The 25,010-nt window shown below is 44.5% G+C and overlaps 3 protein-coding genes across 3 annotated transcripts; 2 read left to right on the top strand and 1 right to left on the bottom strand.

Moving 5' to 3' along the window:
- Nucleotides 1-255: 255 nt before the first annotated feature.
- On the bottom strand, nt 256-11,649 carry tmem86a (transmembrane protein 86A). The gene is made up of 3 exons (XM_035642596.2): nt 11,493-11,649; nt 5,837-6,101; nt 256-4,994 (listed from the first exon to the last, which is right to left on the bottom strand). Exons 1-3 carry the CDS (start codon nt 11,511-11,513, stop codon nt 4,567-4,569), a joined length of 714 nt encoding a protein of 237 aa, XP_035498489.1. The 5' UTR covers nt 11,514-11,649; the 3' UTR covers nt 256-4,566.
- Nucleotides 11,650-13,913: 2,264 nt separating this feature from the next.
- spty2d1 (SPT2 chromatin protein domain containing 1) lies at nt 13,914-19,400 on the top strand. Its single transcript, XM_035643221.2, has 6 exons — nt 13,914-14,462; nt 14,813-14,927; nt 15,016-16,614; nt 18,155-18,314; nt 18,422-18,499; nt 18,629-19,400. The coding sequence occupies exons 1-6, from the start codon at nt 14,400-14,402 to the stop codon at nt 18,717-18,719; spliced, it is 2,106 nt and encodes a 701-aa protein (XP_035499114.2). The 5' UTR covers nt 13,914-14,399; the 3' UTR covers nt 18,720-19,400.
- A 288-nt stretch (nt 19,401-19,688) lies between these two features.
- Nucleotides 19,689-24,959, top strand: uevld (UEV and lactate/malate dehyrogenase domains). The gene is made up of 12 exons (XM_035643222.2): nt 19,689-19,855; nt 20,944-21,028; nt 21,118-21,183; nt 21,273-21,436; nt 21,532-21,673; nt 21,764-21,858; nt 21,990-22,095; nt 22,438-22,608; nt 22,703-22,867; nt 23,162-23,249; nt 23,820-23,943; nt 24,089-24,959. Exons 1-12 carry the CDS (start codon nt 19,814-19,816, stop codon nt 24,251-24,253), a joined length of 1,413 nt encoding a protein of 470 aa, XP_035499115.1. The 5' UTR covers nt 19,689-19,813; the 3' UTR covers nt 24,254-24,959.
- The last annotated feature ends 51 nt before the right edge of the window (nt 24,960-25,010 follow it).

Below are 25,010 nucleotides of genomic sequence, written 5' to 3' on the forward strand. Positions count from 1 at the left end.
GAAAGCACATTTTCCACCTCTGCCAGACAATAGAGTGCAGCAGTTACGAGAACAGAGTCCTCCGTTGTCCTCCAGCCCCGTTCTGCCTTGACGGCTCTTTAGCTGCGGAGGGCAAAACAGCTTCTGTAGAAACGCAAAACACCAAACTGTTATAAATACCAGCAGACATTTTCAAATGTGGTGCCTTTCGATTCAAGGATAAACAAACAAATGCGTAACAGAAGAAGAAAGAAGAAACCAAAGGGCAAACTGTGCTGACGTTGCATTGCAATTGCGTTTTGCATTTATTTCTCCAATAGATATTCACATTCATAGCAGTTTCACTACAGCAAAGAAACTATTTCATCTCTACAGTCGTGGAAGAAATAAATCACAAAGTGTAAATCGAGGACAACAAGGTTAAAGTGGATCAGGGAATTTTCAAAACATGTTCAAGAAACAATGCATCTTAATGGGCCCTCGAAAAAAATCAACAGTGGATATTTGTGGAAAATGAACCCCAGCTTTTTCCCACAGTGACACGCAAATAAAAGATAAAAACACATTTTGGGCTTCTTTTTTTTTTTTTTTAAACTTAACTTTAAATAAAACGATAACACTTCTTAAGGGGTTCGTAACACTTAAACAGCAATCAATGCCTTTAAAAGAAGAAAAAATGCTGATTCTTTCTTGTGCTCATACCAGCAAAGATAAAAACTGTCTTACCAACTCTTCTTCCATTTGAATCTCTTAAATGGAGAATAAAAAGGAAAGACGGGCATATGCTTAAAGAGAAACTACAGCACACGAACACTGACCACTTTCAAATGAGAGATTGACTGGCCTCACTCTGGGTTTCAGAGAGGTGCAGCGCACAGTGGAGAGGACAGGATACTTTACGAACTCCTCAGGAGCTCATACTGATGTTGGGTGTTGACTGTCAGTCGTAGTAATAAAAGCACCTGGGTAGTGTAGTGCGTGCGCTTTTCCATCGGCGAGCGAAGCTGTGCGAGCTTTACGGATTCGGTGTTTTGGACGCCGACTTATTTCGGAGGAGCGAGTGAAACCACGGGCCCCCTTCAGCTACCGGTTCCGGCTCGTCGATTGCGGCGCAGGCCACACCACACCGGCCTCCCGCAGATCTCCCAGGTGGCCTTTGTCTGCACGCACAAAGCCCAGAACAACAGGGCTGTTGACAGGCCGAGGTAAAGTGATGCAGGCCTGCTGGCCTGCCATCTGTGAGGGGGGGGGGGGGGGGGGGGGGGGCAGGATGGCAGCTATAGCGGCGCCAGATGGAAAGGGAGTCTTCCCCCTATGGGTCATATTTCACCCCCCTCACCTAATTCCAGCGACAGTATCCGTCGACATTAACCGCCTTCCTGAGTGGAAGGCCCCGAAAACCCCTCCAGCACCAACGAGGGGACATCTTGGCCTGCCGCTAGACAAAAGGTAGTATGACACACGAGGGGGCTCTAATTCTAACTCAGCTCCGCTCGGAGAGATGAGTTCGGTTTTCTATTGTGCTTTTGGCCTTGGTTTTCTGTGCCCCAAGTCAAATGAGGGAGGGAAACAATTGAGGAGACACAGTGGCTTTTGAAGAGTAAATCCTCCACATATAGGCATAATAACATTCTGGCTTTGTGGCTCGATTTGTGGCCGGAGTTTATCACTTGCCTTACAAGCTTCCGCACATCTATCGCCCTCATAAAAAAGTGAGATTTTTCCAAAGTGGGGGTTGGGAGGTACAAAATAATCCCAGAAATGCTTCAAAGTTAAGCCTTTTCTTTTGGCTTGCGGCCATTGGACCGCATGAACAAAAGTCAGGAGGCTTTAAGTGGCGGAGGACAAAGAAAGAAGTGCTCACACAAATTGCCCACATAGTAAGGACAAGTCAGACTGCTTGACTCGACCTCGTCGTCCCCCTCTGGGTTTTCGTACGCCACTGAACCACGATTTAAGACCGACGCAAGGCTTTCATTGTTGATGACTCTGTCGGTCGAGTGCTTTAGCATGAGCGCCGGACAAGTACTGCAGAGTGTGTCTTTGCAACGCAGTGCTGGGAGGAACGGAACGGAAGACGAGCGGCTGGTCCCACAGACGGACTTTAGACTGACGAAACGTCGATTGACAAAGCAGAAATACATTGCGCTGACACGCCAGAAAGGGGGATTGAGGAACCAACAGGCACAGCGGCCGTCAAGAATAACCACGCGGTCTGACACGGTGACGAGTGTCAACACCGCAGTCTGCCTGCAGACCTGTCGTGGTGGCTGATGTGATGCATGAATAAAGATTTGATTGTGTCTTTTCAGCATATGCGGGTGAGTCACCGACAGCTCCAGGGGTCATTGACCCAGCAGAGGGAACCGTTAACACAGATCTTTTCTTTTCCATGCGCGTACGTTTTATAGACCGCAGTTTGTGGCCTGAACCATTAGACATAGAAAAAAAAAAACTGTCCCCTTGTTTACTTTTTGTGAGGGAGAAATACTTTAAACTGCTGGTGTGCATTTTGAAATTGATGTTCTTGCGGTATTAATCGGAAAGTGACAAATACTCGAACTAGTGACACAATCAAGAGGGAGCGTGTTCAGCATGTGGAAATGCTCAGCTGTGGAAATATGAAGGATATATATCCCCTAAGTTTGAAACTACCCATTCAAATACTAAATGACAGCACATAAGTTATTCAGGGCATGCTGTGAAACACATAAAAGAGGCGAAGGGATGTGGAGGGAATACATGAATGATATCCAGCAGTCTGTGTACTCCACACGAACTATGATGGCTCACAGCATTTCTGGCCTTGAGTTGGTTTTGACTGGTCGCAATCACACACACACACACACACACACACACAGATGTTCACCGAACGGATAAAACAAAGGCAACAAACTCTCACACACACACACACACACAGTCAAAACATGCATATACGACATGCATACGAGGACAGAATATCTCTTAAAAATTTAGTATGACACTTAAAATGTTGGGAAGTAAAAAATGAAAAGGGAAGGCGAAAGGGGGAAATGTGTCAGAGATAAAAGAAAATGTAAGGCAGCCCGTCGGGGATTACCTCCGGTGGATTTTGCCGGATTAAAACTGATTAAGTGCCCTGTGAGACAGAATTATTGGGATTAATGAGTTAACTGTTCCATCACATGAGAAGCCATCTCCCTCCATGTCTGTTTTTCTGCCCCGGGGCAATGGGCATGAGTGAGTGACTCCATTCTGAGAATGAGACACACACTTGGGTTGATAAACAAAAAAAAGAAGATTCCAGCCTGCAGCAACACAGTCCTTTCGTTTCAGTCTCAATAGGCCAATGACAACATGGGTTAGGCTGAACGAGAGCAGCAGTAAGAGCCCCGTCAACTTTTTCAATAAGCAACCCAGCGGGAGCTCTAGGTGTCAGGTGTGCGGACACGACCACTGAAAGAATTCACGCTCTAAAAGAGGGGATGCACAGTGTGTTCAGTTGGCCACGACCACAGTGGTCACTGTGTTCTCTACGCGACGGCGGGGACAGTGTTGATAACACTCGACAGGAAGAGTCGCGCTTCCACGAAACAACCTCCACATCTCCTCTAAGATCACACCGAAGCTACGATACGCAGCGGTTGTCGCACTTCCCCTGCCTGCCCTTTTCCCCCTCATTGCCTTACTTCTTCTCCTGCACAACTAGAGAGACTGGGTATAAAATGTTAAGCGGTGGGGTGAACAAAAGGCAGGGTGGTGGTTGTTGTTGCTGCTGCTGTTGTTGTTAAGGAAATGGATAGTGACTGCAGATAAGACAAAAAAAAACAGGTGTGGATATGCTCCACGACTTAAGGAATAGCACCCTCGATTCAGGGGAACACGGAACAACGGAGACGGAACATGGGAAAGTCAGTAAAAAAGAGATAGAAAATAAGATGTGTTATTGGACCTCCTAAAATACATGTGTGTGTTGTATGTGATGAGACTGTGTGGAAAGCGAGGTAAAGGTGTTAATCAAACACACATAAATGCGCGCACACACACACACCCACACACACACACACACACACACACACACACACACGCACGCACGCACGCACGCCTGCAACACATACATAGAATTGCTCTCTCACAAACACACACACGCGCACGCACACACACTCCTTGAAGGTCCCCAGTGGCACGCTCCTCTTAAATTAAAACATAACGGTGAAAAGTAATACTCTCTATATATAGCAGGGTTAATATAACTGCACGTGTCTCCGTCGTAATCAGGTTGAGAGACAGATTATTCGAGAATCGGAGGAAGCAGGTAGGACTGTTGTCGGGAGAGGCTGAAGATAATACTACCCTGTCGTCGTGGTCAGAAGACAGGTGTGAGACTAATAATAATAATAATAATAATATAGTGGAGGTGTAGTAAGGTGATAGTCATGTGAAGACTGTGGTGGGCCAGTCGCCATGGTAACAGCTGTGTGGGAGCACCACACTAAGATGGAGGGCTGAGGGGTTGTGGGATCTGGCAGTGGGATGTGTCCATGATCACTTGGGGCTCGATTTTGTGGAATTGGCCGCCAGCCTCTCTGCGGAGACCACCGTGGTACCTCATATTCTCTTCCTGGCAATCTCCGCATCCTGGCACTCGACGGCCGACAGCGCTATCAGCATCTGCGCGGCGTAGTAGGTGGCCATGATGATGGCGCGCGAGTGGGGCACGGGGAAGCAGAACTTGTTGACGGCGATGGTGAGGTCGGAGACCATGAAGAGCACGGCGCCCAGGCAGGCGGACAGCTTGGTCCAGGTCCACACATCGTTGGCACGCTGCAGGCCTGCGATGGCCCTCCAGGCCATGAAGCCGATCAGGGCGATGTAGACGGCCACGAGGTAGGTGAAGGGGCCGGACAGGTAGGGGTACAGCAGCATGTAGCTCAGAGAGGACACGGCGGTGATCACGAGGCCAGCACGGACGTTAACAGGCTTCATCCCAAAGGCAGATGAGTAGAGGATGTGGGTGATGGCAAACATCAGGAGGCCTGTAAGATATAAGTGATTAAATATAAATTTCAATTTACATACAGTGGTATTCTATCTATCGATAGCTGTTTTCAGACACGGAATCCAGACAATGTCTGCAGAATTGCATCGGGATATCCTCCGGAGTTTGCCGTTTACATTATGACGAACGCAGCAGGAGATTGTCCGAGTCAGCTGCGTTCACAACAGCAGGATGATCTCCGGAGCATTCTATGATGTCTGTGTTTTTGTTTACGGTCACCAACATGCCCGCTCGCTTGCTGGCTGTGAATTCTCCGGAGATTCTCCTGCTGTGTCCCTCTGCAAACATTTCTATTTTTGTATACAAGCCCCTCCGGATAAGTTACCTAATTCATAAGGAATTAAAGGATCATTGAGTTTCAATTGAACATGGCTCTTGCAGTTGTAGTTTTGGCCAGTGTTTTGATTGGTTATGACAAAGTCATTTTAGGAGGTCTGGGAAAACAAATGATATAACAACAAGTCCAACAGGGCAAAAAAACCCATCAGCAGTCACACAATCAAACAATTCTCAAAAACTCAGTAATATGTCGTTCCACAGTAAATACAGGTCAAAGTTGAACCAGGAAGTATGTCTGCAAACAATGATTACTGTTTAAAATGGACAGTTTGGTGATAATTCTGCTATTTGCCTTTGTTTTCATTTTTCATGTAAGGTTGGCCCACCTAAAGGTTTGTCTACCCAACTTATACTTCCTGCCCCATTTAACTTACCATGACAGTACCTGGTGCGTTACCAGTAGCAATCATGGCCAAAACTAGTCCTGCAGATGACACAACTGCACCTATGTGACTCAGTGTGTGGGGGACTCCTGCTCACCGTGGACGAAGTAGCCCTGCTCCTGCCAGATGAGAAAGGCATCGCCCAGAGCCGAGAAGATGAGGCCGGCCAGGATCTTGCGGGCGCTGGAGTGAGCGCCGAGGAAGCTGAAGCCGTGCGCCAGTAAAAAGACCCACAGGCAGAAGATGGGGAGACATTTGATGAGGGCGCTGAACCAGGATGGGCTGGAGGTGGGCAGCCACAGGACAAAGTAGACGCACGTTGCCTTGAAGAACGGCACCAGCTTTGGGCCTTCACTCTTGACCTGGAAGCAGAGGAAATATATACATTGTCAACCGAGTCATTGTCACACGGTTATTTTATTGCAAGGGTCTGAACAGTGATACCTTTGTCTCGCTGTCGTAAACTAGATTCATTAAAAGGGTCTTTTATCTAAAGGCAGAAGCCATGAAATGTATCAGAGGAAGCAAAAACCTCAGAACAGTCAACACGTTGTAGATTTGAGGTAGAGTATCTCTAAGCATTAAAGTTCAAGTACTTCTCCCTATTTAGGAGGCTGGTTCCTGTTAGGACTGGAACAGTCTTCAGGCTTTGTGTGGTCGCTAGTTTACACCACAGAGTCAGACATGCGCGTATCTTGTGGCTTAAGCAGAAACATCAAGCACAAAGGGAAATGCAAAAAAGCTTACATGCTTTTCCTTTGACTTCAAGTAACCCTTCCTTTTCTTCTTCTTTTTTTTTTGTGCCCTTGCTCCCTTTATGTTTCTCTTTCTGCTTTATCCTTTTCTCTGAATCTCGTGCCCTTGGGACCCGTGCAGCACATTCAAGTCTCAAATTCCTCCCTCCCAACTGTGTTTTCCAGACGTATTTCTTTCTGCCCCAACAGAGGAGGCCAACGGGGTCATTCCAGAACCATAGGTGGGTGATCGTTCCGGAGAAAACTCGGCGGAAAGGCTTTCTGAGAATTACTGTCACGGCCCCCATGGGACTGAAAGGGGGGAGGAATGAAAGGTTGAGCTGGGAAATGAGGAGAGGGAACTAGAGCTGAGATCACTGGAGGAGAGATGAGGAGGACACAGGACGACGAGGGCAAAGATGGGGTCATAGTGCAACAGGATAAGGGGCGAAAACACTTTGCAAGAGCTGCTGTTTGATATCCCAGATTCCTCCTGCTCGCCTCGCCAGAAGTATTCTGCGGTGAGAAGGGGGGAAAGCTGGAGGAAGCATGGGGAAGTGAGGCAGGGCGGCGAGCATGAGATGGGGTTACTAGCATTCAGACGACAGCCGGATTAAGGAGAGGACAAGTGAGTCGGGGGACGGAGGGGGGTGAGGAAAGGAGGAGGTGAGAGAAAAGGAAGGGGTCACTCTGGTTCATACGGGTTTATGCTCGTGTGGAGGGAGGGGGGAAAGGGGGAGGCCCTCGGTTGCCCAACTGCTCAATAAAACAGCAGGCCACATTACAGTACGGGATCAGGCTCAGTGTTCGAGTGGCCTTAAACCTTCCCTGCTGTACAGTACATGGCGGGGCCGACGCAGAGCACAGGAGGAACACAACAGCGGCTTCACACACAGGTTCACACATGGTCACGAGCACGTCCACACGAAACCCACATGATTTTAACTTTAAATCACGCTTTGTAGAGAGACCGTCCGTACGGGGATGTGCATCCCTCTGAACTACCGTAGATCTGACTGGATGGAGCTCTTAAATGACTCAGGACGGGCCAAGAATACAGACATTCTTCATGCACAGTGCCCTCACGTTCACTCAGAGCTGAGGGGTTTGGCAAATGTTCAGAGCCAAAAGTTAGACGCTTTATTTTCAACTATGCCTCCAAACCTGAGGAATACCATTCCAAAAAACACACCAGTAATTTTTTTTTCATTTCATTTCTAGTGCTCGTGTCACTCTGCCCCCTGCTTATTCCTCAGTGTCTTAACTGCAATTATTACACAAGAAATATTGATGTTACTTTGCTTCTCTTTATCATAAAGCACTTTTAGATAGATTACTGCCGGTGTTAGTGAACAACATGGTTTATTTCTGACACATGCCATATTTGTACACAACCGTAATTTCATTTTTTCTCATGAACTGTATCTTACACAACTAAAAGGGCAGTTTCAGATATTTGCAGCTTCCCACCAAAATGGCAGAACGAGCGATCGCCCCCATCGCTCGAGCCCAGCGTCTAAAATTAGATGAGCCTTCTGCCTTCATGTCCATTTAAGACGCTGTCCGTCTCTTACAGACACAAAGTGGCATTGTGGCTATAGGTGTATAATGTGAACTAATGAACTCTTGTCTCCATTAGGTACTTTGCCTGGCCTTCATAAAACAAATGGAGACATAGATAGAGATTAAAGTACGCGGAGTCTCTTTATTCCATTAAGGTCAAATGCTGTGCCAGCTAAGCACAGCAGACAACCCTGGCAGCACTCTCCTATATATATATATATTATATGTTGAGATTCAGGGATGGCTCTGAGCATCAGTATTACACACATAAGGCCCATCTATTCTTAAATAAAGTGCAACGCTTTGCCTGAAATCTGCAGGCCGAGGCCCGTTGATATTTAGACTCAACCATCCATGGCCAAATTTGATTATTATTATTAGACTGTTTGTGTGTGTGTGTGTGTGTGTGTGTGTGATCCGTGTTTAGTGAAAAGGCTTGGAGGATGAACATAGATTCCAGGGAGAAAGCCAGACATTCCCATACCCTTTGGTCCTATTCATGTAGCATTTGAGCCATAATTTGCAGTTTCCCTCTCCATTGTTTGTCATGTTCACTCGCTGCATCTAAACAACAAGAGTTACTTGGAGAGAGAGACGGCGCTAAAACAGCATAGGAAATCACACTGCGCAGCATACAAGAGCTATACCATTTGAAATCTATCTGGAAACCATCACCCGGACTGAAACCTCTAGGAGTGGGTCAATTACAAATAGGCCTCAATCTAGTTTCATGTTCAATAAAAAAAATGTATTTAATACTTCAACCTAAATTACGATAATGACTCGTGTCAGAATATTGTTGTTTTTTGTCAGGCACTAGTTTAGGAAACGGTCGATGTGGTCGTTTTCATCACACACGACACAGTTCCAGCAGCTGTCGGGGGCCACTGATGCTTCTGCACGGACCAACAAAAGCATTGCTTTGAAGCACCGAACAACAGCCAGCCAGGGCGACATCCATTCAGCCATTCTGGGTAATGCGAAAGCAGAGTGTCAGAAACGCGATACACGGAAACATATTAAAGAACCTGTAACTGTAGTGTACTTAATTTGGCAGAGGTGAACTGTAACATGAATATAGCCCTGGCGGCGACGACAGCAGCTGGCATGTGAGTCATATGACAATGTTATTTCTACGCGGCGGCACACACACACACACACTAACACCACACTGTTTCCCCTCCATCCTACAGCTGCTTTAACTGCCAAGGATAACATGAGGTCAGTTCGGGACAGGCAGTAAATACAATAAATACCCAGAACAGAATACCTTGTGTAACATAATGTATATGCTCTGCTTTATATACATACTTCTGTCTGACAAACATATAATTGCACGATGCCTCAACAATAGATCCAGAAAGCCAAGTGAAGCTGTATCTCTGTGCTACAGCAGGTAATTCACAGCGAGTGCATAAGACACATGAGTTGAGGAGAGTTTGTCCTGGACTGAATGTTCCCCGAGTGTGGCCATTTCTGCGTCATCTGCAAAAGGACAAAGGTTGATACATTTCCCCTTGAGCACAATAATCTGTTCACCACGTGACGTAGTGTGCCGGTGTTCATTAAAACCTTAAGCATTAAGGACTAAATACAGCTGCTCACAACGTAGCTGTAATAGTGGATTCATAGCAGCCTATGATGTGTTTTAGTTATTACGAAGTTTCTCAGTGAATGTAAATAATAACGGATGATAAAATATTCTGAGAAAAAAGTACAGGGTAGGAAAAATAAGGTCAATCAAAAGGAATTTAGATTTAGATTTACGTAGATGCAACTTTAATGTCATTGTGCAGAGTCCAAGTAGAGAGACAACGAAATGCAGTTAGTGTCTAACCAGAAGTGCAAAAAGCACTAGTAAAGTGCAGAGTATGTCACTGTAATGAAACAGTATAGACAGATATATAAATATAAATATATATATATAGTAAAGTATGGAGTACTGTGCAGTAGGGTATACACAGTATATGTACAGTAATATAAGAGCAGAATATAATATGACAGTAGCTGTTTTGTTTGTTGGTGGTCAACCATGACGATCATCAAAGGAGATGTTTTTTGCTCGGCTTTTCATTGCTTTTCTTTAAAGTTCAACTGGACGGAGACGGACTACCGTGCCCCTTAAACCTTGATTTATATAGATAGTTAGGTCTCGCACAGCATCGCCGTCCATTGCTCAGGCAACCGAGTGTGCGTGGCAGAACATTTCTCTCCACACACGGACTCGTCTCGCAGCAGTCACACACCAGGGTTGACCGCAGGCCAAGTTACACCGCACCATCCTCTTTTGCCCATTGCACATGGGGTCAAATTTCATAGCGACCCAGTCAAAGTAAGAGGATGGCGAGGGAGGGATGAATTATTTATGTAGCTGTGAGATATACAAAGTGCTCATTTTCCCGCAGTGGCACTTTGGTCAATTGTGGAGCGAATGTATGGGCCAAACAATAGAGTCTGTGCTGCAAAATAAGATGAAAAGAAAGAAGACCACTGCTCGGCGCATGCGTATTAGGAGGCTACAGGAAAGGGGGGGGGGGGGGAAACAGCCACAAAAGGAAGAAAAAAAGAAAGGTCGTCACATGACAGGGTTTCTTTTTTGTCAGGGGGTCGCCTTTGGAAATCTGTGGAAACGTCTTTCAGTACGTGGAACACGGAGGAGGATCAGAGTGAACAGTCGCCGGTACGACAGTACAGTACTGTTACTATGTACTACAGTACTGTTACTATGTACTACAGCACTGTACATGTCTACTACAGCAAATGTCTACTACAGTACAGTTACTGTACATGTCCACTACAGTACTGTACATGTCTACTACAGCACATGTCTACTACAGTACAGTTACTGTACATATCCACTACAGTACTGTACATGTCTACTACAGCACTGTTACTGTACATGTGTACTATAGTACTGTTACTGTACATATGTACTACAGTCCTGTTACTGTACATGTATACTATAGTACTGTTACTGTACATATGTGCTACAGTCCTGTTACTGTACATGTATACTATAGTACTGTTACTGTACATGTATACTATAGTACTGTTACTGTACATATGTGCTACAGTACTGTTACTATACATGTCAAAGAAACGGCTGCACATTAAAAAAAACAAATGAATAACACAAATGTGAAGTTCCTGCTTTGATCTTCCCCCGGACACAAAGAAGATGCTCGGTGCGAACTGACGAAGGAGTTGCCGGACAACCTCGGCTCACATCTTACATTCGGCCAAACAAGACAAAGCATGACAACAGATGAACGATAACACACATGAGACAGTAGGAGCTGCCTCGGTGACTCGACGCAGTCTGTGCATCACATCTCACGTCAGAAACATCACAAAGCAGATCGGTGAATTCCATCAGCAGAAGTGTTGTCGCGCAGCTAAACTAGCCGCCACTGTTGTTCCTGTTCGGGATGTGAAAAGATGCCGATGGCTACTCACCACTGTCACCGGAGAAACCATGTCTCCCTTGGCGGTGTCGATATGATAAACAAAAATTCGGGTTCAGGTCCCCCCCCCCCCCGTGTTTTTGAGTGGAAGTGTCAGTGGATGCGGATTGTTTTTGTTCTCTCTCCGGTGGGCGGTCCGACGTCCGGCAGGAGCCGAGCGCACAGCCGTGACGCGGGCTTTGCCGCTCGTTGACCAATTGGAGCGGAGAGTGGCGGGGGGCGGGGCCGAGACGGCAGGGCGACGCCCCCGCTGGGAGGAGTCAGTCCTGCTGTTTACTTGTCGGAGCAGATGGCCTTTATTTACATTCTACAGAGACGAAGGATGTCGTTTGTCTCTTAGCTTCTTTTTAAAAAAAATTAAATTGTGCGTCGACAGATCAGTGTCGATGGGTCAGATTATGAAATCACCATTAAAATTTATATATGAGATCGTAATGTTGCTCTGTTAAAATATCGAGCAGGCTAATGTGTGGGTCTCCTTTCATTTCCCTTCACTTTGAGCAACTTATCCTCCACCACTATTATATTAACTGTAGTTTGCTGTTTGCTGTAGTTGAACGTATATGTGTAATGACTGGGTGCTGATGTGACGCTGTGCTCTCTTTATTACCCACGAGAAATTTCCCGAGAAATTGAAAGGCTAATCTAATCTAATCTAAAATCAAATTAATAAACCTGCTAAAAAAAAAAAAATCCGCATGGCAGGAATAGAAGACTGCTCCTCAGATTGGAGTGTTTGTGGTGTTACTAAAAATATGATTATACAGAACTCAATGGAATTTTGTATGGAAGTTAGTTTGAGTATAATCATGTGGTATTAGGCTGTTAGCTTTTAAGTATCTAGGACATTTTTTTTAAATCATAAAGATGTACAAAGAGAATACACCATACTTCACACAAGTATTATGATAAGATAAAATAATCCCACGCCAGGGAAACTCACTTACAGCAGCAGCAAGAGTCAAAAGGCAAAATATACAATGTAAATAGAAAGAAAAACTATAGTGAGTATATAGCTTTAAAAGATGTATATACCTTTTTATACAAGAGAGCAAGTATTGCCTTGTGAAGGCTTAAGTGTGCAGTGGTTATGTATGTATATATCGCACAGGATGATATAGATACAAGTACAGAGGATGGTGACGACAGTAGTGATTATTGTGTGCAAGAAGTAACAGGTTTGTTGTGAATTGTGTGTTGTGTGTTCTAGCAGCAGTTTTGTCTGGTGGCTCTCACGCTTGGATAAAGTTTAGATGTATTGAGGCAAGTTTATGATACTACATTTTATGAATATATGTTCCATTGTACTGACACAGTACATTAAGTTTTCGAAATGACTACCACATCAACTAACAACATTAAAATGCTGCACTTTGTGGGAAATATGCAATATAATGTATAAATAAAAATAAAAAGCCAAGCAGGCTTACGTTTTGCTGTTAGAACTGATGCTCTTTTTCTCTCAAATAATGTTGGATACAGGAGGACGGTTTATTTACAACTTCAGTTAAGTAAATAGTTTTGGTGACGCCTCGCATTGAATTTGTAGAGTATTCTAGATACGTGCAATAATCACAATTGTAGCGCCACCGCGTGGTCTACAAATGTCAATATTGTTTCGGACGGACATTGCGTAAGGGAACCGTGTAACGAAAAGCGGAAGTACTAAAAGCAAATACATTATTTATAAGTGAATAGGGTCATAACGGGGGAAACCACCGTGAATAAACATGAAGTCAGCAAAATGCCTCCTGTCTGTCACTGATGACCCACATTCTGTTTTAAACTAAACGGGTTTTCACGACTTTCTGGGAATAACCCCTTTTTATTTTTTCACCGTGTTTAATGTATATATATTTCCACATGCTAAACGTTCGTATCGACTCAAATTGATTCATTCCATTGATTTTTAATTTCACTAATGTTAAATTTTGAAACCAAAATCCACTTCCGGCCGAACCTGTCCAACCTATTCCTACTTGATCATCTATCAAGATAGTTCACCCCCCTCTCTAGCCATGAATTGGCATGGGGATAAGAGGATTGGCGGCACCATCGTAATAGAACACGTCCATGAAGCCGTCCTGGTATGCACGTGCATAACAAATATGTAAAATATGTTTAAATAATGTATGGGTGTATGTATTAAAAACACTGTCTGTAATCTACCCAATAATCGTTTCGTTTATGCCAAAATACTAGTTTCCACGCTGATATCAGCATTTTCTCACTTATAAAAGATTAAACGAGTATAATTTTGAACAACATATGTTTATTCCTAATTTTAAAATATAAATGGTAACATATGACCTATTACTGAGCATACTTTGATGTGTAAAGTGGACTCTTCGTGCTCTCACAACGACGGAAGTTCACGACGGTGAGTATTCTCGCTTCCTCGCGTTGCTCTCTGAGCTCTTTAATATTTCCCATCTCGCTAGCCGTTAGTTTGGTTTGTTCTACCTCTAGCCGACGCTCGGCGATTTGTCATGGCTGAACTTTTACAGTTTCACCCCGAGCGGCCGTGAATCACACCACTGCTGCGATGGACACCAGCTGAATATGGTGTGTTATATCCGGGGCATTTTTTCGTTTTTTTTGAAGGCTTCTTGGTCGGCTATTGTTGGCAAACGTAAGGTTAGCTAACGTGGCTAGCATGTGCTAACGTAAGGCAGCGTCGACTGGTCGGTTGGACACTTTTCCTTCTCCCCTGTGTTTTTTTTTCTTCTTCTCCCTTCTACGACCTCAGAGCCAGTTTGTTAAACAATCCTTCACCTGGTTCACCTGTTCTTTGGAGACAAACAGCCGGCGGTGAGGTCGGTCGGTCGGCCGGCTCTCCTGGCTGGCAGCTGCGCTCGATTCGCTCTCGGGCAGTTAGCTTCCATCACCTGCTGCCAACATGATGGACTTTGACAACGTGTTGGACATGGCCTCGCAGAACCAGGGCCACGGCAACGTGCAGGTATGTCGACGAGCGACCCCTCGAGCTCATTGCAGCTCAGACCGAACTGTCCAAAGAGTCAAACGAGAGCGATTTGCGGGCACTCGTGTAGACGCTCGAATGCCAGCTCATCCCTCAGTGGTGATAGGACAACGTTGCTAGCTGCTAACTCCAACCCTCGCGACACGAGGCTATGAAGACGTCTACAAAAGTGTGACTGCCACGTTTCTTTTTTTTATTATATAAACCGATCAGTGGGGATGAGCCTTAGATTGACATAGCTAGATAATTATTACATTGCCCCGCCCACTAATAGATATTAGTAGTGAAGAGAACTGTGTGTAACCGGTGTCTGTCCCTCCCTGTAACAGAAGAGATACAGTCTGCAAGCTGGACCCCCCAAAAAGGACCCGAGGTCTAAAGGAGTCAACCCCGCTGCGGTGCAGGCGCTTCTGAAGAAGCAACAAACTGACAGCAAAAAGAAAGGTACTGTGAACAAAATCAAGTTAATCGGACTTTGCTTTCCCCTCACATTAATTAACTGATTCTTTTAATGTGCTTCTACCCCCCACAGAAATACAAATGAGGAAACAGAAGGACGTACTACTCGCCAAGAGGGTTGAGCTCAAGTCGGACCGCAAAGCGAGAGCGATGGCGTCCCGAACCAAGGACAATTTCAAAGGCTACAACGGCGTCCCGATGGTGGAGCTCCCGAAGAAGCGGCGATCGAAGCAGGAGATGGAGGAGGAGAGGTCGATGAACGCCGAAGGATTCAGGAATCACTCGGTTGACCCGGAGGACGAGGATAACTTTGAGTACGAACAGACTGATTCGGAGCCGGAGCCGGAGCCGGAGCCCCTGAGACCAGGGAAGACCACGGGTGTTAGTGGGCGCAGTAGCAGCAGCAGCGGTGGTGGTAGCAAGTCCTCCTCCAAAACACCCAAGCCTGCTCCACCTCCCATGAACTTTGCAGAGTTACTGAAATTGGCGGAGAAGAAGCAGTTTGAGCCGGTCGATCTGAAACCCAAGGTAGCGAAAAAGGACGAGAGACTCCGCACAGCTGATGAGATAAGGGAACTAGAGATGGAGCGCAACGCTAAGAGACCTGACAAAAACAAAGACTCCAAAGCAGAGCGAGAAAGAGATGGGAAGTCTCAGTCCAGCTCTAGTTCGATAAGGACGAGCACTGTAGAGAAGGAGCAGAAGAACTGTAAACCGCAAAAGAACTCGATAGAAAAACATAGTCTGCCCAGTGGGTCAGGGAAGCAAAGCAATAGAGGCCACTCTTCTTCTAAGTCCTCCGTTAGCGACAGAGAGAGAGAGAGACCCAAGGCATCGCACAGCGATAGAGACAGATCCAAGACTAGTATGACTAGTTCATCTGCTGCCACAAATGGTAAAGTTCTTTCGAAAACTACATCATCTCAGGTTTCAGTCAAACAAGGGGCCCCTAAGACCTCATCTAGCCACAAATCCAGCACCTCAAGTGACCTTAACTACAAAAAAGAAAGCTCATCATCACTCCAAAGTAGAGCTTCAGGTAAACCGGGGCCTAGGCCTCCTGGGACATCTGTGACGGGCCAAAAATCCCAACATGGGACCTCCCAACAGACCAGACCCAGTCAGGGTAGTTCGTTGAAACAGGGGGCTGCAGTCGGAGGCAACAAGTCTGGACGAGGGGAACCACTAAGGACTGGAAATAATTCTGCAGTTAAATCAAGTGGTAATTCAATGGTGAGAAATTCATCAGGCGGCCCTCCTAAGGCAGGGAGCCAACCTCAGCCGAGGCCTGGAGGTACATTGCAGGCGAAAGGTGGTGCCCCACAGGCCAGGCCTGGTGGGAGTGGTCTGCAGGGTCACCCTGGAGGTAACGGACCCCGACCCCCAGGGACCGGAGGTGGTCGACCGGGTAATGGGGGACCAGTACCCGGAAGATCGACTGGCATAATTGGATCAGGGCCCGGGAGACCAAAGTGCACCGTAGTGTCGGAGACCATCTCATCCAAGAATGTTGGTGGAGCCAGACCAGGGGTCCCTCCTCGGCCGGGAATGCCACAGAGACCTGGAATGCCACAGAGACCAGGCATGCAACCCAGACCAGGCATGCAACCCAGACCAGGCATGCCACCCAGACCAGGCATGCCACAAAGACCTATGATGAACAGACCACCAGGTAAGAACCAGAGAAATGAATAATACGATATTACTAAAGACGTGGATTTTTTAACCAGGGTGAGTGAGGGTGAACCTTGAGTTGTACCGCACAGTGTTGCAAATTGTCAAGTTTCAGACAGATGGGAGTTCTAACCAGGCTTAAACAGAAAATAACAATTATGATACTGAAATTGAAAAAACATTAAACTACAGATCATTGGGAGAAAACAAGTTGAAGAACGCATGTGTAAGGACACAGGTGAAATGAAGACAAACATTGACTTCAGCAAATGTGTTCAAGGAAGGTCAAAATGAGACTGATAAAAGAAGGCTCTTTGTACTTGCATATATAGTTCCTTGTTTTAACCAAATCAACTAAAAATAGTGCCCGTAACTTATGAGCATTGATACTATGAGATGATATCTGCTCTGCTTCTGAACGTTCACTGTGTTTAATGTGAAATAACTCAATGACTGCATTAATATTGTATGATATTAATTCAATGTTCAAAGAGCTCATGTGCATGGTGTCATATGCCAATTGTGTGATTTCATAGTGTAGCATTAGACATACATAGGATATTAATGACTTGCTCCATATTTGAAGGCATTACAATGAACATCATAAAACACAATGCATGTTTTAACAGAAATTTATTATGTCAATATAATTTTTTTGTTTTATTAAAGAAGGGATTCAAGATGTAGGACATGAGAACACAGTTAGTGTGTGTGTGTGTGTGTGTGTGTGTGTGTGTGTGTGTGTGTGTGCGCGCGTGCGCGCGCCCGTGCGTGCGTGCGTGTAGCTGCTACTTATCTTCAATACAAATGTGGAATGTGAGGTTCCCAGTACAGTTAAAACAGGATCAGGTTCAATGTGGCTATTAAGTGTTTGAATTAATAGTATAACACAATCAATACAATACAAATATTACTTAGACCGATTTATAAACAGCTGCTGAAGTTTTTTGTAAATGGTCTGAATCAACATGGTCAGTACGACAGGGCAAAGAGTTTGTTTGCCAAACTGACGAAGCATTTCAGCAGCACTCAGCAGCTTTTGCCGTTACTCCTGGGTCAGAGAGCAGACGCGATTATAACACAGATAAACCAAAAATCATTTCAGCGGCGTTGACTTTCTTGCAAGAAAACGGAGATATGAAATTGTAATAGTAGATGTAGATAGTAATAGCAGATGGTTAAATACAACAAAATAACAAATGAAGTATATAAAATATACGAAGATTATTATTATTCTGAAAACTCTAGCCAAATTTTTTCCAACTTGTCCATCTGTATCAGTGTGACAAATGTCAGCCTACTCTACAATTCCAGCACATGGACCATTATTATAAAAATGATAATATGTCACTTTTATACACTGCCGTATGTTTGAGAGGTAGTTGCTGATCTATCTGAAGAGGTTTGAGTCCATGGCAATATCTGAGTTTTCTTTCTGATTAACTCCCTAAGAAAGACCAAACGTCCTCTTTGTGCTGTATGTTTGGTAGCAAAAGGTCAACGCTCATTAAATATGCGTTTCTGTATCCATTATCCAGGTACAATGTTGCCACCAATCACATCCGCCTACAAGAGGAAATTGGAAGATGAGGAAGATGAGTATGACTCCGAAATGGAGGATTTCATTGATGACGAAGGTGACGAACCAGAGGAAATTTCCAGGCACATAAAGGAAATTTTTGGCTACGATCGAAACAAGTATGTGTGTTTTCCCAATATATTGTAATTGATAATATACAATAGTCCAGTTTTATTCTCATTCAATATGCTATGTGTAAAAACTGTGTTTGCTTTCAACTGCTCAGATACAAGGAGGAGAGCGACTATGCACTCAAGTTCATGGAGAGCAGCTGGAAAGATTTGCAGAAAGAAGAGGCCAGGAGGTAAAGTTAAAATGAACTGAAAGTGAACCACAGCGTCTTTAACACCACTTATGTACTTTCTGTCATGAAAGCGTCACTGTTTACCTTCTTTATGTAACATTATTTTCTTCCTGTGCCTTCTTACTTTAGCCTGAGACTGGCTGTGCAAGAAGATCTGGAGGAGGAGAAAAGAGAGGAAGAGGAGCTGAAAAGGAAAACCAAGCGGACAAAAAAGGACTGAAGCACCCTGAATGAATGAATAAATTAATTTAAAAAAACAACCTTCCTGTGTATCTGGAGACATGGAGCAGTAGGTCTGCCATCTCAACACATGAAGCCCAGCGACTATGTTCACCCCTGCGTCCGTTTGCTGTCGGTCTGATTATTTGTTTCCACTGTTCAAACGAAAAACTTGAGTGGAGTGACATGGTCTCAAGAGGAAACGAGAAGAAGAATTTCATTCAGAGACAAACCGACGAGGTCAAAGACGTACTCAAATCATTCAGGCATTAGGGTCGACAAGGCTATAATGAAAAGTTCTCATATTTTCCATCTGTATTATTTGCTATGCAGGCTTTATTTTGTCAGCAGGCCTTATTCCTTAAAGGGAACTGGGCTGCAAAGAGAAATATTAATATGGAAGAGTGTGATTCCTTTTTGTTTTTCTTTCTTTTAGACTAACAATGCCAAATGGGGAAAATGTACTCTTTTTGAGCACAAGATGTTTATTGCTTATTTTTCCAAACAAACTTCAGTTTGAATATGCAGAAAATATTAACGTGTCGTGTGTTTCTCTTTTAAAAGATTTGAGAAGCAGCGGTTGCATAAAAGGTTTTTATTTAAATGTCTTAAGTTTTACATCAATGTTGTCTCAGAAAATGACAATCTTAGTGATATATATATATAAAGAATTTGCAATCTACAGAAATGTCACTTGATTTTTTGTTTTTCAGTGAAAGCAATTAATTTTTTCTTTCTTGCCATAAATTGTGTTGCATTCGTTTTTTTAAAGGTTATTAATTTTCTTCAGGGGAAACAAAACGTAACGACAGATTGTTTGTAGCCAAAGCCTGCTGATCAAATAACAGCAGTAAGTCACGTTAACAAAGTCCAATGTTGTTGTTCGCGTTTACTCTCGTCCCGCTCGGCTTGCCGTAGCTGACGCGCTGTGTGGGCGGGGCCCGCCTCTTCGCTTCCCTGGCCACTCGTGAAAGTTTGCGGAAGTGACCGGAGGAGCTGACGTCCTGAAAGTTGTGAGGTGAATTAACCGGGAGGAGGATAAACTCCCCGAGACACAACCGGCTTCCCCCTTTTGTTTCTGTTCCGCTCACATAGATGGACCTCGGCTCAGAGAACATCCAGCGGATCCTCTCCAGGGTGAGTTCCGTGTTGACAAGCTTCAGCGTTGAAGTCTGTTTTTCCAACGAGCTAAGCGGGCTAGTCCACGTTAGCCGCTGACAGCTGCCCGTCACTCAACTGGATCAACAAGCTCCGTCACTCTCACGTGTTCTGGACTCAAGTGAGAATCACTGCAGCAATTTAAAACATCGAAGCACAACAAGCCGCTGAGGGGACAGATTTTTAATTCAGGCCAAAGCTAGTTATTAACGCAGTGACAGAAATTAGAGCTGCAACGGTTAATTGATTAGTAATCGATTACTAAATCAATCGACAACTATCTGAGTAATCGATTAATCGGTTTGAGCAGTTTTTATGATTTCAGCTTCTTAAATGTGAATATTTTCTGATTTCCTTGCTCCCCTGTGACAGTAAACTGAATATATTCATCATCTTGGGATTTGGGAAACACAATCTTAATTTTTCACAATTTTTATGACATTTCATGGACCAAACAACTAATCGATTAATTGAGAAAAAAATAATCGACAGATTAATCGCTTATGCTTATTTTTTTTAAAGTTGGTCAATGGATATTCAAAGTTGTCTTGACTTACTGCTGTCAAAAACAATGAGCTAAAAATTAAGATGCTCTTCCAGTGTATCAGTTGAGGCTACATCTCATTTTAATGAGTGAAAATAAATAAGGCTGCAGCTAAATGATTCTTTTTTTATAATCAATTAATCTGTCGATTGTTTTCTCGATTAATCGATTAGTCGTTTGGTTCAAAATTTGAATAATGTGTGTCTCAAACCAAGATGATGTTTGCATTTGTCCACAAACCAAATATATTCAGTTCACTGTCATAGAGGAGCAAAGAAACCAGAAAATATTCACATTTAAAAAGCTGAAATCAGAGAATGTAGACTTTTTTCCCCCCATGACAACTACCTGAACCGATTTAATCGTTTATCAAAATAGTTGCCGATTAATTAAGTAGTAGGTTGCTAATCGATTCACTTTTGCAGCTTTAAAAAATAAAGTGTAAATGACCTCAAAATCAGAAAATAGCTGCTTTTATATGTCAACTACTGACGTCTCTCTCTTTCCCTCCTTTGACAATTAGTACAAATTCCACGATGTTGCTGTTGAGGAGCTGCAGAAAATCCATCGAATCCACTCTGGGATGAAACCGTCCACCGGCACATACAGTGGGTTTCTCTCTCGGGTCGGGGGCACTTGACTCGTTTACATCACAATTGTGTTTGAGCTCACTGCTCCGTCCTATGTCCACTTTCAGCATTCAGTGACGGCACCCAGAAGGATCTCCTGAAACTAGTCGGCAACATCCCTGTCAAGTATGACGGTAAGGCTGACTCAGTACTCTAGAGAAGGCCTCATGATCTGATGAGAAATAACACAGTGAATATGTCATGTGCCATCTTTATCCCTCAGGCCGCTCCTACAACTTCCCCATCCAGCTGTGGCTCATGGACTCCTTCCCCTTCACTCCTCCCATATGCCTCCTGAGGCCGACACACGACATGGTCATCAGAGAGGGCAAGCACGTCGACGCCAGGGGACGGATCTATCTGCCGGGGCTACACAACTGGGATTATGTAAGGCGTGATACTCTCCGAGTAAAAACATTTTCGGGGGGTTCTGTGGTGTTCTCATCAGGTTTGCTGCTGTTTTCTTTTCTGCTCGGTGACAGCCCAAGTCGTCCGTGGTGGTTCTCATGACTGAGATGACGGCCAAGTTTGAGGAGGATCCTCCGCTGTCCTCGAAGGCCACGGGAGACACCAAAGACCCCCACGAGCTGCTGGCATTTGTCTCTAATCTCCAGATCAATGATGGTGCTTCACTCGATAACGCGGCTTTGCTGTTGGCTCAAAAAATCCGATAAGTACTCGCCGTTGTTAATTTAACCCCCGTGTCCATTTCAGGTGGAATCAGACACCACGATCAACAGATCAACAAAGTCTCAGTTGTTGGGGGCGGAGATTTAGGAATGGCTTCTGCGATGAGCATTTTGGCAAAGGTAAACCACCCTTTTATAGGATCATTCAGTTATTTAGACTGATATTGTTAATTTTCCCTGCTTCATATTAAAATTTTCCGATTCTTGAATTCCAGTGCTGACGGCACATTTCCCCTTTCATTTTCACACAGTGTGAAGTGGACAAACTGGTTTTCATCGATGTTGCGGAGAGTTCTACCAAGGGCGGCGGTACAGATCTAGAGATTTTCAGTCTGCCAAAGGTTGAGGTGTCGAGAGGTACGTCACTTTCTGCACTGTCACTAGTACACTGGCTCTTGGCGGAGTCATCGCTGATGTCACATTGTTTTCACAGGTAGCATTGTACTTTAGGACTCGCCTCTATGACGGCAAACATTAACTGAATTCGACCAGCTGCTGCTCTGTAGCTGACCCTATCCTGATCTTTAACCCGTCAAAGTAAAAAGAAAAAAAACATTTAACCATTAGGGATTAATTGAGAGTCAACACAGTGTCTGTGGCTAGAAACAACAATGCTTTAAGCTTTGACAATATCTCTCTGCCAGATTTGTTGTTAGACTTGCGCAGGGCTATTACTACTGACGACTCTCCTCCTTTCAGATTTGTCGGCGTCTGCGGGCTCCAGAGTTGTCGTGGTGACCGCCAACGCGTGGAGCAGCGAGCAGTCGTACGTGAGCCTGGTGCAAACCAACGTGGACTTGTACAGAGGAATCATCCCAAATGTGGCCAGGCTCAGCCCGAACGCCGTGATGCTCATCACCTCACAACCAGGTTGGTGACAGTGGCCCAAAGACACTGTGACAGACCGCTCGCTCTTGCTTGTTAACCCGCTCACACCGTCAACTCCCTCTCCCGCTCCAAACAGTGGACATCATGACCCATGTGGCCTGGAGGCAGAGTGGCTTACCTCCCACCCGGGTGATTGGCGCGGGGTGTAACCTGGACTCCCAGCGACTCGGTCACGCTCTGAATATTAACCTTAACATCCACAAAGCAGCCTGGGTCATCGGAGAACTGTCGGACAACAAAGGTGAGCCAGAAAAGGGATCGATTAAATATTTACACGTACTGCAGATTTCGTGCTGCCTTAGTCGTCGTGGTGACCTAACATTTCCACACACTGCTCACGGATATCCTTCGTTCCCTTCTCACTCGTTTTGTTTCTTTTGCTCATCTTGACTCTTCTTTGCACAGCCAGCAATGCTGCGCTACCAGCTCGTCGCGAGTATGTTCTTTTTCCATTCTCCCCGGTCTGGCCTCATGAAGGCCACTTAACTTAAGTGACGCACACGACCGAGCTTGCGAGTGTTTTTTTGTCTTGCAGTTGCCGTGATGAGTAACACCGGGCTGGGCGCCAGCGCGCAGCCAGAGATTGCCCCAGGATCCAGCACTACCAAACCATTGTTAGACAGGTACTGACACAAACGAGGGATTCAGATTGTGTAATCTGGTAACTATAGAGACTTTGCAGCTGCATCCACTTGAAACTGCAGACACAGGATGTAAAATGTAACATCACAGAAACCTCAGGATTCTTTCTACATTTAAATTTAAAGCTACAGTGTATAATATTTAGAAGAACTTATTCACAGAAAATTCAATATATTGTCCTTTACTATGTGTTCATATATGTATAATCACCTGCGACAACCAATGTTTTTTCGGCAACTTTGAATCAGTTAAATATAGTTACATGAGGTGGACCCGACCTCTGTGCGAGTCGCCATGTTTGCTACGTCCTGTTGAATAAGGTTGTTGCACAAAACAGTCCAGGATACGCGTCACTCGCGTTGAATTTGCGGCACTGCCGGAAATGGAATTAGCGGTGCGCCACCGTAAAGTGTCCCCTGTCGGTTGGTCAGTTGGTAGCGGTTTGACACTTTGCCACCAGATGCTGCCTGAAAATTATAAAAATAGCACACTGTAGCTTTAAAGTTTAGAATTTTTTTTCTTTCTTATGAACATTTTTTCTTTATTTGTAGAGCGTTGGAGATCATGAAGAATCGAGGCCAGCGGTCGTGGTCCGTGGGCCTGTCCATCGCTGACATCACCAACAGTATCCTGAAGAATACGATGAAGACCCACTCCATCTCCACACTGGCTCAGGTATCATTATCAAGTATCTTGGTCAGAAAATGGCCTCATATTCACTGCCACCATTCTCTGAGGTAAAACAAAAAAGTTTTTTTCATGGATACTTGATCATACAAGATGTTGCAGGTCCATTAGTGTTTTTTTCTGTTTGCTCTAGGGCTGGAGTGGTATCGGCGCAGAGGTGTTCCTCAGCCTGCCGTGCATCTTGGGATCGGCCGGTTCCACGCGTCTGGCCGGAGTGTCGCTGGGAAAGGAAGAAGACTCCAAACTTAGGGACAGTGTCACGTCACTTTCTAACCTCATGGCTCAACTCAGGATGTGACCGTACTCCCATGTCTGTGGCTTTTTACTGAGTGTTCTGGGAGAAGCTGCTGTCTGCTGGCAGGGGCAAGTTCTCTACTCATCAACACACCCTCAGCATGAAATCAGTTGAATTCAGGCTCCGTTAGCGGCTTACTTTTTTTGAAGTCGTGGACAGAAGTTCTGTCTTAATTATGTGCAATCTATTGTCTTTTGACACTCTGTATTGAATGTGGGTAAAGAAAAAAAATTTAATTTTACCAGCGCTATCAAAAGTTACTCATTATGTCTCATACAACATTTTGAACGTGACATGAAGGTACTGTTATATATATATATATATTTTTAAAGGCCTTAAAATTCAATGCCTGTAGTTTTCAAAACCATATTTTTGTCAATAACTGCTCGAGTTGTATGTAATAATGTAATTATTATCAATTCTTTGGAGAAAATCAGGGTGTAGGTAAATAAAAGTATGAATCATGTATATTATATTCAGGTCACTGATATTGTGTCACTGATAAAGCACACGTTCTGCCTTAGTGCCTTTCTCACTTTTAAATTACACTATGAGAACAGCTTTTTAAAAATGCCTCAATGTTTATATAGACTTTTCTTACTTACGTTTACTTTGTGTAAAGAGAGATTCTACAACTAGAACCTTAACATATGTACAGGGAGTAAAACATGATTTTGTGGGTAATGCAATAAATAAATATCTGACACCAGATGTGCCTCATCTTTGTGGGGGAAGACAAGTAGACAACACAACAGACGCC

Source organism: Scophthalmus maximus, chromosome 7, assembly GCF_022379125.1.
Source record: "Scophthalmus maximus strain ysfricsl-2021 chromosome 7, ASM2237912v1, whole genome shotgun sequence".
Classification (NCBI taxonomy): Eukaryota; Metazoa; Chordata; class Actinopteri; order Pleuronectiformes; family Scophthalmidae; genus Scophthalmus; species Scophthalmus maximus.

Coding starts and splice junctions, on each gene's coding strand:
- spty2d1 (XM_035643221.2), top strand. CDS start 14,400: ATGATGGACTTTGACAACGTGTTGGACATGGCCTCGCAGAACCAGGGC. Junction 14,928..15,015: donor AACTGACAGCAAAAAGAAAG/GTACTGTGAACA, acceptor TACCCCCCACAG/AAATACAAATGAGGAAACAG. Junction 18,315..18,421: donor TTTGGCTACGATCGAAACAA/GTATGTGTGTTT, acceptor TCAACTGCTCAG/ATACAAGGAGGAGAGCGACT.
- uevld (XM_035643222.2), top strand. CDS start 19,814: ATGGACCTCGGCTCAGAGAACATCCAGCGGATCCTCTCCAGG. Junction 21,029..21,117: donor ACCGTCCACCGGCACATACA/GTGGGTTTCTCT, acceptor GTCCACTTTCAG/CATTCAGTGACGGCACCCAG. Junction 22,868..23,161: donor AGAACTGTCGGACAACAAAG/GTGAGCCAGAAA, acceptor TTTGTCTTGCAG/TTGCCGTGATGAGTAACACC.
- tmem86a (XM_035642596.2), bottom strand. CDS start 11,513: ATGGTTTCTCCGGTGACAGTG. Junction 6,102..11,492: donor TGGTTTCTCCGGTGACAGTG/GTGAGTAGCCAT, acceptor CTCTGCTTCCAG/GTCAAGAGTGAAGGCCCAAA. Junction 4,995..5,836: donor GCAGGGCTACTTCGTCCACG/GTGAGCAGGAGT, acceptor TATATCTTACAG/GCCTCCTGATGTTTGCCATC.